The following is a 16,070-nucleotide window of genomic DNA, read 5'->3' as shown; positions in this document are numbered from 1 at the left end:
TGAGTCTCCCTCTGCCACCAGGCTAGAGTGCAGTGGCATGATCTTGGCTCACTGCAACCTCCACCTCCCGGCTTCAAGCGATTCTCTTGCCTCAGCCTCCCAAGTAGCTAGGACTATAGGTGTGTGCTACCATGCCTGGCTAATGTCTTATATTTTTAGTAGAGACAGGGTTGCACCATGTTAGCCAGGATGGTCTTAAGCTCCTGATCTCAGCCTCCCAAAGTGCTGGGATTACAGGCGTGAGTCACTGCACCCAGCCCTGTGTTCCCATTTTTATACATCTGGCTGATTCACTAGTACCTTTTATTGTCTTTCTGTCTACCTGGGCATTGTTACTTGACCTGAATTATCTGAAATGACAAGTTACTTTCAGGATAAAATGTGATTTTTATAACTTCTTTCTATAACTTAGATTAAATCTCACCTAATGTATGTGATTTTTAAAAAATACATGATATTTTGGCCAGGTGTGTGACTCACATCTGTAATCCCAGCGCTTTGGGAGGCTGAAGCATGTGGACCACTTAAGATCAGGAGTTCAAGACCAGACTAGCCAACATGGTGGAAACCCCTTCTCTACTAAAAATACAAAAATTAGCCAGGTGTGGTGGTAATACACCTGTAATCCCAGCTACTCAGGAGGCTGAGGCATGAGAGTTACTTGATCCTGGGAGGTGGAGGTTGCAGTGAGCTGAGATTGTGGCACTGTACCCCAGCCTGGGCAACAGAGTAAGACTGTCTCAAAAACAAAAAAGATAGCTTCAATTCCTCATTACAGAGAAGCTGGATTTTTTTTTCCCCCAAGTAATAACTAAGCTAAAGATACATGAAAGAGAGTAAATGAGAATAAAAACATCTGGCTGGACATGGTGGCTCATGCCTATAATCCCAGCACTTTGAGAGGCCAAGGCGGGAGGATCGCTTGAGGGCAGGAGTTTTGAGACCAGCCTGGCCAACCCCTGTCTTACCAGAAATTTAAAAAAAAATTAGCCAGGCATGTTGGTGCAAACCTATAGTCCCAGCCATTCCAGAAGCTGAGTTGGGAGGATCGCGTGAGCCAGGTAGGTTCAGGCTATGAGTTGTCATCACACCACTACACTCCAGCCTGGGCAACCAAGTGAGATCCTGTCTCAAAAAAAATTTTTAAACAAAAATTAAATATTGAGCAAATAATCTTGCAGAAGTAACATCTGGGAGGAAAAGATAGAAGAGAACTTGAGTGAATGATTGGTCTCACTCCACTGGTAAAAATGTTCAGACATTGACATTCCTAAGACAGCCAGTAGTGGTTCTGATCTTTGCCAGTTAAGAGGCTTATCGCCGGGCACGACGCCTCACACCTGTAATCCCAGCACTTTGGGAAGCCAAGGTGGGCAGATCATCTGAGGTCAGGAGTTTGAGACCAGCATGGCTAACATGGGGAGACCCTGTCTCTACTAAAAATACAAAAATTAGCTGGACTTGGTGGCACATGCCTGTAGTCCCAGCTACTCAGGAGGCTAAGACGGTAGGACAATCACTTGAACCTGGGAGGTGGAGGTTGCCGTGATCCGAGATCATGCCACTGTTTTCCAGGCTGGATGACAGAGTGAGACTCCATCTCAAAAAAATAAATAAAATAAAATTTTGAAAAAGGGGCATATTGCACTGCTTTTGCTTGATAACTTTCTCCTTGTGGCCCTTACATTGGGTGGGGGATGGAGAAGAGGGGAGAGACACATTTGTGAGAGATATAAAATTCAGCTCTCCCAGCAGTGCAGGGCCAAGGCAGTCATTAATTAGTAACTGTCTCTCTGGTAAGACAGGCCTGGCCAGGTGTCCAGCTGGTCCCACAGGACCCTGAGCACACTGGTCCCTCAACTCATGGACACCTTTCCAGAGTTCTTCCTCCCTTCCAGACCGTCACCGCCTCCTCTGTGAGCTTAGCCGTTTCTGCCTCCCAGCCCAGTGTTGCTGCTCCCTAAGGTTCTATCCTCATCCTCTGCTCTTCTCTCACTGCTATCATTGGGGAACCTTGTTTCCTCCCTTTGCTTCTGCTAACAGATCTGTCTCCTGAGCCACGAGCCGCGACTGGACACAGCAAGCACAATCGTGACCATTTATCAAGCATCCACTCTGTGCCAGCCATTTGACTAGAGGCTATTTCTTCAGGTGTAATTTACAAACAGTGAAAAACACAGGCCTTACATGGGACAGTTTAGTGCATCTGGACAAATGTGATATCAGCATACCAACACCCAGTTCTGTACTTTGTCTTTTAAAAATTTCAAGTCATCTCAAATTGTGATTCTCATTTTTATAGTTGAAGAAACACACTAGCTAGATGAAGATGAGTGATTTGAGTGAGGTCACACATTAAATTTATGGGGGAGCTAATTACAGTTGTAATACTGATTTGACTTTTCTAGAAGGTAATACCCTGCTTTGTATGATAAGAACTCAGCATGAACAATAAGAACCTAGCATGTTCAAAGCTGCACTTGGCATTTCTTTGATTCAGTTAGAGCTATTAATTCCTAACTATCCTATATAAAAACAGAACTTAATTGGCTCATGTAACAGAAAAGTCCAGGAAAATCTTCAGGCACAGTTTGATAAAGGCTCACATGTCAGAGCTCCGTTTTTCTGACAGTACTTCTGGACTCTGCTTCCTCTGTTCTGAGTTAATAATAGAGGCACTCTTTCCTCACAGTGGTCAGAGGCCTCCTCAACTCCCCTACAGACTCATTTAAATCTTGCCAGGAAGGAGGAGGGGAATTAGACAATGTGCTTAAGTCAGTATCTTATTCCTACTTTTCCCTGGAATTCTTTTACACAATGTTAAAAATTCTGGTGTCAGGGTGTTATAATAAATAATGTATAGTGTAGTGACTTTATAATTCTTTTAATAGAGAGAGAATGAAATCTAGGGCCACATGCAGTGGCTCACACCTGTAATCCCAGCATTTTGGGAGGCTGAGGTGGGCGGATCACCTGAGGTCAGGAGTTCGAGACCAGCCTGATCAACATGGAGAAAACCCGTCTGTACTAAAAATACAAAAAAAAATTAGCTGGACATGGTGGCCGGCACCTGTAATCCCAGCTACTCGGGAGGCTGAGGCAGGAGAATCACTTGAACCCAGGAGTCAAAGTTGCGGTGAGCCGAGATTGCACCATTGCACTCCAGCCTGGGCAACAAGAGCAAAACTCCATCTAAAAGAAAAGGAACGAAATCTGTTTAAAGAGAGGTTCTATTTGTTCATTTACTTCTCTAAGCATATGTTTTCATTCTCAATAATCATATTTGGCCATAAAATCCAGAAGGCAGTTTATAAATTTAGGGAAAACACAGGAAAGAAACCAGCTTCCAGACCAACATATTGCCAAAAACCCAAGACAATATTGTGCAGTACAATTTTACAATAGTTTTTTTTTTTTTTTTTTTTTTGCTAAATGTGTTATAGTTCAATCAGATAGTCAATAAGAAGAAAATTATTTCACTATGAATTATAAAAAGAATGTTTAGTATAAGCCAGGGATTTTTTTCTGCCCCGTGGGACCAGTTGGACACCGGGCCAGGTTTGTCTTGCCAGAGAGACAGTTACCAAACCTTGGCCCTGCACTGCTGGGAGAGCTGAATTTTCGTATCTATCTCATAGATGTATCACTCCCCTCTTCTCCATCCCCCACCCAAGGTATCCTTTTCTTCTCCCCAAAATATTTTTTATTAGATGAACGACCTCATTGAAAAGTGGTTTCCCCCAAAACACTAAATTAAAATGTTAACTGTTGCTCTCGTCAATGCTTCTAGGGAATGGAAGACATCCTACGCTGCTTCATCAAAGAAGGCAATGCCGAAATGATCCGCCAGATAGAATTCATCATCAAGCAGCTTAATTCCGGTCAGTTTAATGCAAGATTCTTTGATCTCTCTTTTGAATTGTTCACATTTGCCAGCAAGACACATGGCCTTTTATTCAAGTGGCCTTTAGGAGGCTGGGTGCGGTGGCTCACATCTATAATCCCAGCACTTTGGGAGGCCAAGGCAGGTAGATCATGAGGTCAGGAGTTCGAGACCAGCTTGACCAATATGGTGAAACCCTGTCTCAACTAAAAATACAAAAATTAGCCCAGTGTGGTGGCATGTGTCTGTAGTCCCAGCTACTTGAGAGGCTGAGACAGGAGAATCGCTTGAACCCAGGAGGCAGAGGTTGCAGTGAACGGAGGTTGTGCCACTGCACTCCAGCCTGGGTGACAGAACAAGACTCCATCCCCCCACCAAAAAAAAAAAGCCTTTAGGGAGGTGGGGAGACCCAAATGAACCCACAGACAAAAGTTCAGCCAGGTAGTCAAGGCCAGATTGTCCAAAGATTAACGATCTCTTATCATACTCTAGGCATATAGTCAACAAAAAGAACTTAAAAGCATTTCCAGAAACGCTTCCCTAACCTTGTAAGTTCTCTTTATGTGGCCTTTCCCTTTCCACTCCTAAATCCTGCCCCACTATTAAGGTGGCTTCCCCAGGGTCCTGGAGTCAGATGACGAAAACAAATGCACTATAGGAAACTTCATTACCTTCCCACATTTTTCATTCACTCTGGAAAAATTGATGTTGCCAACTACAGCGTGGAAGGAGCCAACGTGATCCCCTATTTTTTATTATTATTATTTTTTTTTGTGATGGAGCTTGCCCAGGCTGGAGTGCAGTGGCATGATCTCAGCTCACTGCAACCTCTGCCTCCCGGGTTCAAGTGATTCTCCTGCCTCAGCCTCCCGAGTAGCTGGGACTACAGGTGCCCACCACCACGCCTGGCTAACTTTTTGTATTTTCAGTTGAGACAGGGTTTCACCATTTTAGCCAGGTTGGTCTCGATCTCCTGACATCTTGATCTGCCTTCCTCAGCCTCCCAAAGTGCTGGGATTACAGACGTGAGCCACCGCACCTGGCAATACCCTTTCTATCCTCCATTACCATAACAACCCACATCCCATAGTAAGCAGAAGAGAGGAAGGCCAGGAAGCCTGGGATGGGGCAGCAGTGGTGGGGAAAGCTCTTTGGCTCTTTCTGTGAACTCACTTGTTCACCTGCCAGAGGTACCAAGCACTGCCAGGATCCGGGCCAGGTTTGTTGCTGTGTCTCCCTCCATGCCCTTCCCTGATACCCAGTAGTCCACATCACTGCAAGTCAAGTGCACGAATCCCTTCCGCACACAAGCAGAAAGTGAGGAGTGAGTCTCCTGGTCCCTACTCACAGGTCAACTGCTCAGCCAAGGCCGGAAGCCCTCAGGTGGCCTTTCTTTGAGTTCAGGGTTCACAGTCTGGCTGTACAGGGTGGTCACCTGGGGGAGATATTTAAATCTTTAAGACACTCAAATTTAATCCCCCCACTCAAATTTAATCAGAATCTCTTGGGGAGGGGATTTCAAGCTCCCAGGGGAGTCCCACATGTAGCCAATCCAGAGCATCACTGATGCCTGGGTCACAGAAATGAGGATGTCCAAGGGGCTTCCAATCAAAAGGAGGCAGCTGAGGAGAGTAGCCAGGCAGCTTTGAAACCTTTGTCCTTGTTAGGCTGGGTCTCAATTTACATTGAATATCTCTTCTTTGGGTTGTATGGAGCAGCTATAATTCATCCCAAAAGAGCTTTATTTTCTGCCAGTAACTTCATTTCTGACTCTCAACCTTCATTCTAGCATATTGAAAAATAAAATAAAGCCTGAAGCTCAGTCCTGCCTGAGGTTGCTCTCTCGCCTTCTCTGGGCTGGCCACAGTGTTGGGGGAGGGGAGGATTGTTGCATCTGCACCATAGTCATGAGCTGTGCCCAGCCCTCCCAGGCCTTTCAGAGAACTCCCAGTTCTCTGCATTCAGACTGAGAATCTTCTTCAAGACCACCTGTGTGTTTTAGTCCACTGAGATACATCTGTCTCCTTGTCTTCCCTCCTTCCTGGCTGGCAGCCAAGCAGCAGGATCCAGGCCCCTTTTACTCTCTGGCCCAACAAACATCTTTTTCTCTTACATAAGCCTGGCCCTTAGATGAGCCTGCTAGAGTGGGATGAGGAGACACTTTACACTTTTGTAAGGGATGTTTCTGGAAGAAATTGTCTTGCGCAGAGCTAAAGCTTTATAATCCTGAGTATTCTGGAAGGCTTGGGAAATACCTACTTAACTCATCAAGTTATTGTTTCAATAAAGAGGGCCTAAAGTATTTCTTTTTCCATCTCAAGCACCTAAGTTATCTGTACCCACATAGGAGCCCACCACTTTGAAACAAAATTTCATAGTGATTGAACATTAGGATGGAAGACCAGACATACAAGTGCTCAGGATATCCATCAGCATCAAATCAAAGTGGAACCCAGAGGGGAGCTTCCGTCCTGTCTTCATCCTCACGTGGAAATTAATAGCAGAGTGCAAATTATTGCTAGTTTACGAGTTCTGAAGATGTATGAAGTGGCATTGCCACCATCTTTATTTAGACTGTGTGTTTCCTTGTTTTATTTTAGTAAACATGAAAACATGTCTGTGGGTTTTCACACATCCAAGCCCAGTCTCAGTCTTCTAGAATGATTTTTCCAGTAAAGTTTTAAGGTCTTCAAGTATTAAAATTCAAGTGTATTTTAGTGACCTAACCCCACAGGTGGGAAGGACTATTCTGGCAAAGCCTAAAGAAAAATTCTGTCTAGTGACATTGACAATGCAGGGTGGGCTGCCAGCAGCAACAGCAGGGAGATTTGTCCCTGGCTTGGGCCTGGACCACGATGTCAACCCTCAGCGAGGGGAACCATCACCAGAGAGACAACAGAGGCACCAGCCAGGTCACTGGACAGGAGCAAGGCAGAGCACCCAGGAAAGGAATGATATTGGCCATTCTAGCCCCACACATGTTAGTTATCAGAGTGCAGGCACCTGTTGGAGTGTGCACCAGGAAACAGGATGGGAGACAGTCGTCCCAGAGAGGGGCTGAGGTCTATAAGGCACTTCACTTCTCAGGCCAGATTATTTTGGTAGTGGGATGAGTCTGAGCCCGCAGGGCAAGTAGTTATGGGGTCAGGAGGAGGGGAGCTGGGCAGAGGAAGCAGAGAAAGAGAAGTGTAGCTGGGCTGTCTGTTGCCTTACAAAACAGCCAAGAGTCTTAAAAAAGGCATTTCTGTATTCTAAAATGAGCGGTTTGTAACTGCTGAGTACAGCGGCGCTTCCTGACGGTAGAATGACGTATGCTGTTCATGGATAGGGAAGTTAGTCGTTAAACCTCAGCCAGAAAGCAGAGTGGCATCACATCTTCATGTTTGCAAAGTAGCTTTCTAGACTACATGACATTCCACAACAATGCTGCGAGACGGGGGCTTGCAAGCTCCAGTGAGGGGGGGCCACTTGCTGTACCCCTGTACTCAGTCCAGTGAAGTCAGTGGAGTCCTTCCCTTTAGAATGAGGGCTGGGTTGAGAACATGGGTTTCTAAGTCTTCCCTCCTGAGAAGGGTTTGGTGTTTGATCAAATGTGGGTGCATCTGCCCGCCTCCTTTACAAGCTGGGTGCTCTCTTCAAGTATGGCCTTTGGTTCCTTTTCTCCTACTTCCTGTTTGACTTCCTTTCTTCTTTCAGCCTTTCTTTACCTTCATATCATTTGTTCAAGAAACAAGTGCTAATAAGGAAGATGTAGTAGGGATAGAGGAGGAGTAAGTCAGCTGCTCTGTCCCCAGGGACCCACAGCCCAGTGCAGTGGGTGGGAGATGAGTTGACGGGCATTCATTTGTTAATAAGCAGCGATCTTCCAGAAGTGGTGTGAACTGTCAGGAGTTCCAGACAAAACTCTGAGTGTGTTCAGGGGAGGAAGAGATGGCTGCTGAGTAAGGGGATCAAGGAAGCCTTCGTGGAGGAGAAAGTACCAAGACCTCTGCAGTGCCTGCTTCATACCTGGCCCTGGGCCCGGTGCTTTCCTTGTGGTGTACAGTGCAGTCCTCCCGACAACCCTGAGAAGTGGCTAGTACAATCCTCATTCTACAGGGCAGGAAGCAGGGGCTTTTTCTTTCTGCAAACTCCACTGTGCTACTAACTTATCACTCTTTTGTAAACTCTTAAAAAGATCTCACAATCAACTACAGAGCCTTCAGGAACCCTACCTGCCATGACCACCACCCATGCCGCCCATGGAAAAATCATGGAATTTAGAAATAGACTTGGCTTGAGTCTCAACTCTCTGCCATTTACTGGAAGTGAGACCAAGGGGAAGTCTCTGTCCTCTGTGTACCTCTCTGTAAAATGGGGGATAGTAGTCAACAAAATATGTGGAAGGATTAGGTGAAATAACAGGTGTGGCAGGATCTAACATGATGCCTAGAAATAAATATTTGTTTACTTTCCTTCCCCTGAATTATCCTAAAATTATATGCTGGCTTTAATACTATAACCGTGTTCTGGTAAAAATGGAGAGATTTACTATTTGAAATTGCTTAGGATGATGTCATGTTTAGGAGCATGGTTACTCTGATGTAACCTCATTCTCATTAAGTTGTTTATGTCTCGGCAGAGGCTGACAGATACTGTGGACCAAGGCTTCCACTTTATCCATTATTCATTGATTCTTATTTTCTTTATAGAAGAGCTACCAGATGGTGTTCTTGAATCTGATGATGATGAAGATGAAGATGATGAAGTAAGTTGGAGGTTCTTGACACCACATAGAAAACTCATACCAAACTATTTTCTCTTTCCTGCCTTGACAAGTTAGTCCAGAAGTGGAGATTTTTAATTTCTGGTACATTATTTCTCACAATTCTGAGGGTTAGCTAAAGCTCAGCTGGGTGGTGGTTCAGGTCTCATTTGGGGTCTCACGTGGAGGGCCCAGTGGCCATGTTTGAAGACTCCGACACTCCCTGGGTTCAGAGCAGACACGCCAGATTGCACGTCATTTGGGTTTCATGGGAAGCTGGACAATGAGCATCCTTCTGTGTGAGCTTTTGCTCTGAGCCAGCACGAGCCTCGGCCTGTCTTCCTCACCAGTGGGAGTGCTGGGCGGGTAGGTGCCTGGCGAGAGTCTCTGGCATGAGGGGTCCTGGGTTCAGTTGAGAGCTGACGGAACTGACCAGTTTACTCTGTGATTTACATTCTTTTGATTTATGTTTCCTCAGCCGTGAAAAATCTACTTGCCTGGTATTTTAGATCAGGAAGGTTCAGAAGTTAATGTGTGTGAGTCTGAATAGTGTAAAGAATGGTGACTTAGGAACTGTAGTTGGATTGTCAGATGACAGGATTTTACATGGTTTTCCTTCAGACACCTAGAAAGAAAAGTCCCCTCTGGTCACATGTGACTTGCCTGCCTTCAGTGTGCGGGGAGCAGTTAGCCTGCAGTGAATGCTGGAGCATGTTTTCATCTGTTTGGGCGGGGAGCATTCACTGAAAAAGTGGTTGTTGAGGATGTTCTTTTGTTTGGAGTTGTGGCCTATCATTTATAAAATGTGTAAAAGCCAAGTTTTTGATCACCAATGGCATCCGTTGGGAAAGAGGTACTTAAGAGCCCCGTGCTGAGATCTCAGCAGGTGGCCTCGGTGCCTGCGGCTTTCTTCATGGGCTGCAGGTGGCATCAGCGGGTGGTGCTCCTGCTGGCTCTTCCTGCCTTGTCCAGTAGTGCAGAGCTTGACTCCAGACAGGGGGCCTGGCCATCATCTTCTCTAGGCCCCTTGGTTTACCAAGGTGGAGCCAGAGGGAAAAACACCAGCTTGAACTCACACAGAGAGTGGATGGTGGGAAAATCAGGTTGAGAACAGGAGTCGGCAGACACTTGCTGTGAAAAAGAAGATAGGAACTATTTTAGGGCCTGCAGGCCATAGCCTCTGTTCCAGCCACTCAGTTCTGCCCTTGTAACACAGAGTGGCTGTCAACAGTGCATAAGTCGCTGAATGTGGCTATGTTCCTATAAAACTATTTATGGACACTAAAAATTTGAATTTTGTACAATTTTTGTATGTCATTAAATATGTTTTCAAATATTTAGAAACAAAAAAATCATTCTTAGCTGGCAGGCTTAGGAAAGCAGGCATCTGAAGCTTGGGCCAGGGTTTGCCAGCCCCCGGACAGTTCTGGACTCGGAAGCCTTCTCTTGATTGTAATCAGTCACCACCTTTGTGCCTCTCCCTTCAGTGTCATTCTGTGTGATAGTGTAAATGAAGGTTTAATTATTTGGTTTTAACAACTTTTTTTCATTGTGTCCAAAAGTTCCTCTCCAGATTTGTTTTTTTCCCTTCCTGTATCATCCCTTTGGGTCTTTTGGTCTGCTTTGGTTTTCTGTTTTGCTTTGGTTTTGCTGTGAATCCTGTTTTCATCTTATAAGGGAAAATTCATTTGGTTCAACTGTTCCGGTTAATGATGAGAACTCAACTTCTGGACATTTCTTTCTGAAAGCTATTGTCTACTATAAATGAACAAATACTGAAAGAAGTCTTAATTTTCTGGACTTTTGCCACTCTTTTAAGAGGCTGATATTTGAAAATGCTTTTTCAAATTTGATAGCTAGAATTTTCAGAAGATTCCTAGAAGAGGTTTAGTTAGAAAAGTATAAGGAAAGGATCTGTCATTTGGGCCAAATGGGACTCTGTGTTGAGTTCTGGGCAGTAGATGGGGGCTCCTTCTCCCAGGTAGGCCTCACTGGGCATCGTCAGGGTCAGCAGGGGCAGTCCCGGCACAGCCAGTCTTGTCTGGGTTTTACTCAGCTTTCACTGGGACAAGCATTACGTTTATATACTTTTGAAAGGTAGTTACCTTTCAAAATTGGAGGGAAGAAAGAAACAGATCTTAGGCTAAAGGGAAATTTCCAAGAATTCTTTGAGAAGCAGCACTGTTGGTGGAATGTAGTTATCACTTCCCAAGGTGACTGCTCTGAAGGAGACAGCGAAATTATTTGCAAGGTGTTGAAGTCGTGCCTTATCCTGCTTACCAGTGTAAATTTTGTTTCATTTAATATTTAGACTCAAAACAGAGAAAATGAAACCACTGTTTTCAGTTAACTGCTTAGCGACTCTAAAGATAAATGGTTCTAATGGGGCCAGGCACGGTGGCTTACACCTGCAATCCCAGCACTTTGGGAGGCCCAGGCAGGCGGATCACTTGAGGCCAGAAGTTAAGAGACCAGCCTGGCCAATGTGCTGAAATCTCATCTCTACTAAAAATACAAAAATTAGCTGGTTACATGGTGGCGTGTGCCTGTAATCCCAGCTACTCGGGAGGCTGAGGCATGAGAATCACCTGAACCTGGGAGACGGAGGCTGTAGTGAGCCAAGATCCTGCCACTGCACTCCAGCCTGGGCAACAAAGCAAGACTCCATCTCAAAAAAAAGTGGCTCTAGTGGGATGAGGCCTGAGGCCAGGGTAAATTATGCTCACTATAACTCACGTTGAGCTGAAATCTGTGCACCCACAACTTTCACCACTACTAGTCCTCCACTGGAAACTCTCAAGAGCACCCCCGATGCAAAGTCTAGTTTTTCTCTCTAATTTGTAATGACCTGATCTAACATGGTAACCTAACAAAGTTACATCTGAATGTACACACATTTATACACTCAAATTAAAAATGTAAAGATAGAGCTAGAAATGCATCTTCTGATTTATAGACTATCTAGGATATAATGTCAAATAAAAAAGGAAATCATAAAGTAATTGACCAGTGATTTCAGTAAAATAAAATGTATAAACACTCATAGCTGTGGATTATAGATTTGCTTATATAGCAAAAAGGCGTGGAAAGTTACACCCTCTTTGTTGACATTAGAAACTGCAAGGGGGGAATAGGAATAAGGAAGTTTGGGTGAGAAATGCAGAGAGGCCCCAAGGCCTCTCAGGGGAGAGAAGTGAGAGCAGGACATGGGGTGTAGTGGCGCAGAAGTCAGTTGCTGTGCATTTTTGTGAGTTGATGGAGCAAAAGCCAAATGAATGGATTGAGGAGCAGGTGGGAAGTGAGAAAATGGCATGAGAAGTGTATGCTGCTCCTCCCCCAGTCTGGCCGTGCACCGAGGAGCTGGTGGCTGAAGGGGGCTTTTTTTTTTTTTTTTTTTTGAGGCGGAGTTTCGCTCTTGTTACCCAGGCTGGAGTGCAATGGCACGATCTCGGCTCACCGCAACCTCCGCCTCCTGGGTTCAGGCAATTCTCCTGCCTCAGCCTCCTGAGTAGCTGGGATTACAGGCACGCGCCACCATGCCCAGCTAATTTTTTGTATTTTTAGTAGAGACGGGGTTTCACCATGTTGACCAGGATGGTCTCGATCTCTCGACCTCGTGATCCACCCGCTTCGGCCTCCCAAAGTGCTGGGATTACAGGCTTGAGCCACCACGCCCGGCTTTGAAGGGGGCATTTTTGTTTAAGAAGAAAGAAACGTAAGCTTGTTAAAATGCTGATGGATAGCTCCAGCTGAGAGGGAGAACCTCAACATGGAAGGCAGGGAGAGTCTAGAGGATGGCATCGAGAAGTTGAGTGTTTTCTTTATTTCCTAAATCACAATACTTTCTTGGCCCTCAAGGCCCCAGACCCATTTAAACCTTCTGAGAAAGAAATCCATCATTAGATCAGCTTGGACAATATACCCCAGGGAATGGACAACGACAGCTGTTATTTAAGGGTTCAAATGCATCTCATTTAGCACTTTGGAGAAATGTGTTACCTGATGCATTTATTTCATATTAAACAGACGTAATATGTTACAAAAGGGCTGATGGTAAATCACTAAGCTTAGGAGGCTGGTTCCATTGTTCTCACCCCCGGTGGCTCCGGTTTCTTTACTGTATCACAGCCAGCTTCCTTGTGTGGCTTCGTGAAGTAGAAATGCAAGGCCTTTCTGTGCTATTCTAGAAGACTGATTTTTAAGACAAATGTTCTTCCTCCTTGACAAAATAGGTTTAAGTGCCAGGTGAGGTTAGACATGGACATTTACTTGCTGGTTGCCATGTAAGTGACAATTAAATGCTCAGCAATCTCCTTCTGTACAAACCGCTCAAATCTAAGAGTTGCCCATTTATTTACTCAACAAATATTCGAAGGCCTCAAAATAACACTGTTGTGGGAACTAATGGGGAAGGGATGCAAAAGAAATCTAAAAGAGCGTCTGTGGTTTAAAATACCTCCAAGAGTTTCCAGCCTAGATAGGGAAGATCACAGTGATCCTGACAACAGCCGCTCCCACCTGCTGGCATTGCCACGTGCTAGGCACTGTTCTAGGTTTCTGATGGGTGTTCGGCCACCTCCTCTTCATAGCACCGCTATAGTAGGTGCTATTTTATTCACATTTCACAGATGAGGAGACAGAGAGAAAATAGGTCACTTGCCAAGTTCACACAGCTAATAAGTAACTGATGAGGCTGGGATTCAAACCCAGGTGGTCTGACTCAGTGGTCCATGCTCCTAATCACTGCCCTGTATTGCCTTGTTGTGAGACATACATGAATGCAAAACAGCAAATAATAGAAAATAAATATGTGATTACAGGTTCATCAGGGTGATAGACACAGGAAGTGCTGCAGAAATTCCAGGTACTCCCGGGAATACTGGGAGATGGCTGTCTGGAGCAAGACATTTCCTAGCCTGGGATGGAGAGGAAGTGAGATGGGTCGAGGAAGGGAAGGGTGTGGTCAGGAAAGCAGGGGCGGCATCCTCTATGGGAGAAAGCACAAGCACAAGCTTTATCCTTTGCCCCTCCACTGCAGTCACATCGGCACCCCACCCCCAGAAACCCATGTTAATGACTAGTATGTGCACGTGCTTTCATACTTATAAGATGCGCACGCAGAGAACACAGAGATATGTACTGTTCACAGATCCGTATATACTTTTGTCAATTTTTTTTTTTTTTTACAAAATGAGATAACGTAGAGATGGAAGCACATACTTCTATAGCATGTTGCCTTTTTCTCTTGTTAATGTTTCCGGAAAATCCTTCTGAGTTAGGCAGTGCGGCAAGTTGATGCTTTTTAATACTATGAATGTATAATTTTCTAGATTTTTGCTACTTCAAACAATGCGGTAGTAAAATCTTTGTGAAAATATCCTTATTTACCAGAGCTTTTATTTTTACGGGCTTTTGCTGCTGGATCAAAATGTATGTGTGTTTTTTTTTTAAATTATAATAGATTTTTTCCACATTCCTCTTTTCAAAAGCTGTTAATAATTCAGGTTTTACTAGGAGAACATGAAGGAGCTCTTCCCTCCATCTCTACCAGCAATAGGTGCTGTTAACTCTATTTTTAATGTTTTACCAGTCTAGATTCGCTTTAACTACATTGTACATTTCCTGTTTCATATCCTTTTTTTTCTTCAGTTGTGCTTCTTACCAAACCCTTTTCATCATCATTACAAATATTTTAAAAATATATTTTTCTAATCTCTTTTGCCACAAATCTTTTTTAGAAAGTTTTTTTTAAAGTTAAATATTAAGGCAAGCTGTGGTGGCTCATGCCCGAATCCCGGCACTTTTGGAGGCCAAAGTGGGCAACTCACGTGAAGCCAGGAGTTCAAGACCACCCTGGCCAACATGGTGAAACCCCATCTCTACTAAAAATACAAAAATCAGCTGGGCGTGGTGGATCACGACTGTAATCCCAGCACTTTGGAAGGCTGAGGTGGGCAGATCACAAGGTCAAGAGATCAAGACCATCCTGGCCAACATGGTGAAACCCCGTCTCTACTAAAAAAATACAAAAATTAGCTGGGCATGGTGGCACGCGCCTGTAGTCCTAGCTACTTGGGAGGCTGAGGCAGGAGAATTGCTTGAACCTGGGGGGTGGAGGTTGCAGTGAGCCGAGATCTTGCCACTGCATTCCAGCCTGGCGCCTGGCGACAAAGCAAGACTCTGTCTCAAATAAATAAATAAATAAATAAAAATACAAAAATCAGCCAAGTGTGATGGTGCATGCCTGTAATCCCAGCTACTCAGGAGGCTGAGGCACAAGAACTGCTTGAACCTGGGAGGTGGAGGTTGCAGTGAGCCGAGATCACGCCACTGCTTTCCAGCCCGGGCGACAGAGCAGACCATGTTTCAAAAAAAAAAAAGTTAAATATATCGGCTTTTGTGTTATAGCTCCTGGGTTTTCTGTCCTGGTTAAGGTTTTCTGTAACCCTAAACTTTACATGTCTCCTAGGTTCTCTTTTAAGATTTTAAGTTTTTCTTTTCAGTTTTAGTTATTAGATATGTTATACATAGGAAAGAAGAACATAGGTTGGAAGTAACCATTCTCAAAGTTTTGGTTCCAGGACCCATTTACATTCGTAAAAATTCTGAAGATTCTGAAAAGTTTATGGGTATTTTGTCTATTAAAATGTTCTTTCTTTTCTTTTCTTTTTTTTTTTTTAAGACGGGGTTTCACCATGTTGGTCAGGCTGGTCTTGAACTCCTGACCTCAGGTGATCCGCCCACCTTGGCCTCCAAAGTGGTTGGATTACAGGCGTGAGCCACCACGCCCGGCCAAAATTTTCTAAATGAGAACTTGAATCTGATAAACTGTTAAATATTAAAATATTAAAGAACTTAAAATGGCAATGAAATCCATTATGTTAATATAAATAAGATTATTCTTATGAAAAAGAATTACTTTTCAAAACAAAATTTTATTAGAAAGAGTAGCATTGTGTTTTTTTGTTTTGTTTTGTTTTTGCCCATCTCTTTAATGTCTGGATCAGAAAATCACAGTCTGATTCCGGGTTCTATTTCTTGTTATATGTTGTTTTGATTGAAGGACATAAGGAAAATCTAGCCCCACACATCTGTATAGTTAGAAAGGGGTGACATATTTTCAAAGCCTTTCCAGATAGATATTTTTACTCAATATTACTTTAAAACCAGACAGGTAATAGTTTATTAAAAGTTGGTTGCAATTTGAAAGTAGAAACCAATTTTAAAAATCGTTTTTATTGGCTGGGTGCAGTGGCTCACACCTGTAATCTCAGCACTTTGAGAGCCCAAGGCAGGCAGATCACCTGAGGTCAGGAGTTTGAGACCAACCTGGCCAACATGGTGAAACCACATCTCTACCAAAAATACAAAAATTAGCTGGGCGTTGTGGCATGCATCTGTAATCCCAGCTACTCTAGAGGCTGAGGCAGGAGAATCGCTTGA

At 44.2% G+C, this 16,070-nt stretch overlaps 1 protein-coding gene across 5 annotated transcripts in view; it reads left to right on the top strand.

Moving 5' to 3' along the window:
* ARMC9 (armadillo repeat containing 9) overlaps window positions 1–16,070 on the top strand; it is a 177,901-nt gene that overhangs the window by 94,376 nt on the left and 67,455 nt on the right. For all 5 annotated transcript variants that reach the window (XM_039469780.2, XM_039469783.2, XM_074398860.1 and 2 more), the window contains exons 18-19: window positions 3,791–3,881; window positions 8,575–8,630. In XM_039469780.2, coding sequence (XP_039325714.2) covers window positions 3,791–3,881; window positions 8,575–8,630 — 147 coding nt within the window. The remainder of the gene's footprint in view (window positions 1–3,790; window positions 3,882–8,574; window positions 8,631–16,070) is intronic.

This window comes from Saimiri boliviensis, chromosome 5, assembly GCF_048565385.1.
Source record: "Saimiri boliviensis isolate mSaiBol1 chromosome 5, mSaiBol1.pri, whole genome shotgun sequence".
Classification (NCBI taxonomy): Eukaryota; Metazoa; Chordata; class Mammalia; order Primates; family Cebidae; genus Saimiri; species Saimiri boliviensis.
Note: the sequence above shows the minus strand (reverse complement) of the source record. Positions and strands in the feature narration are given on the sequence as shown.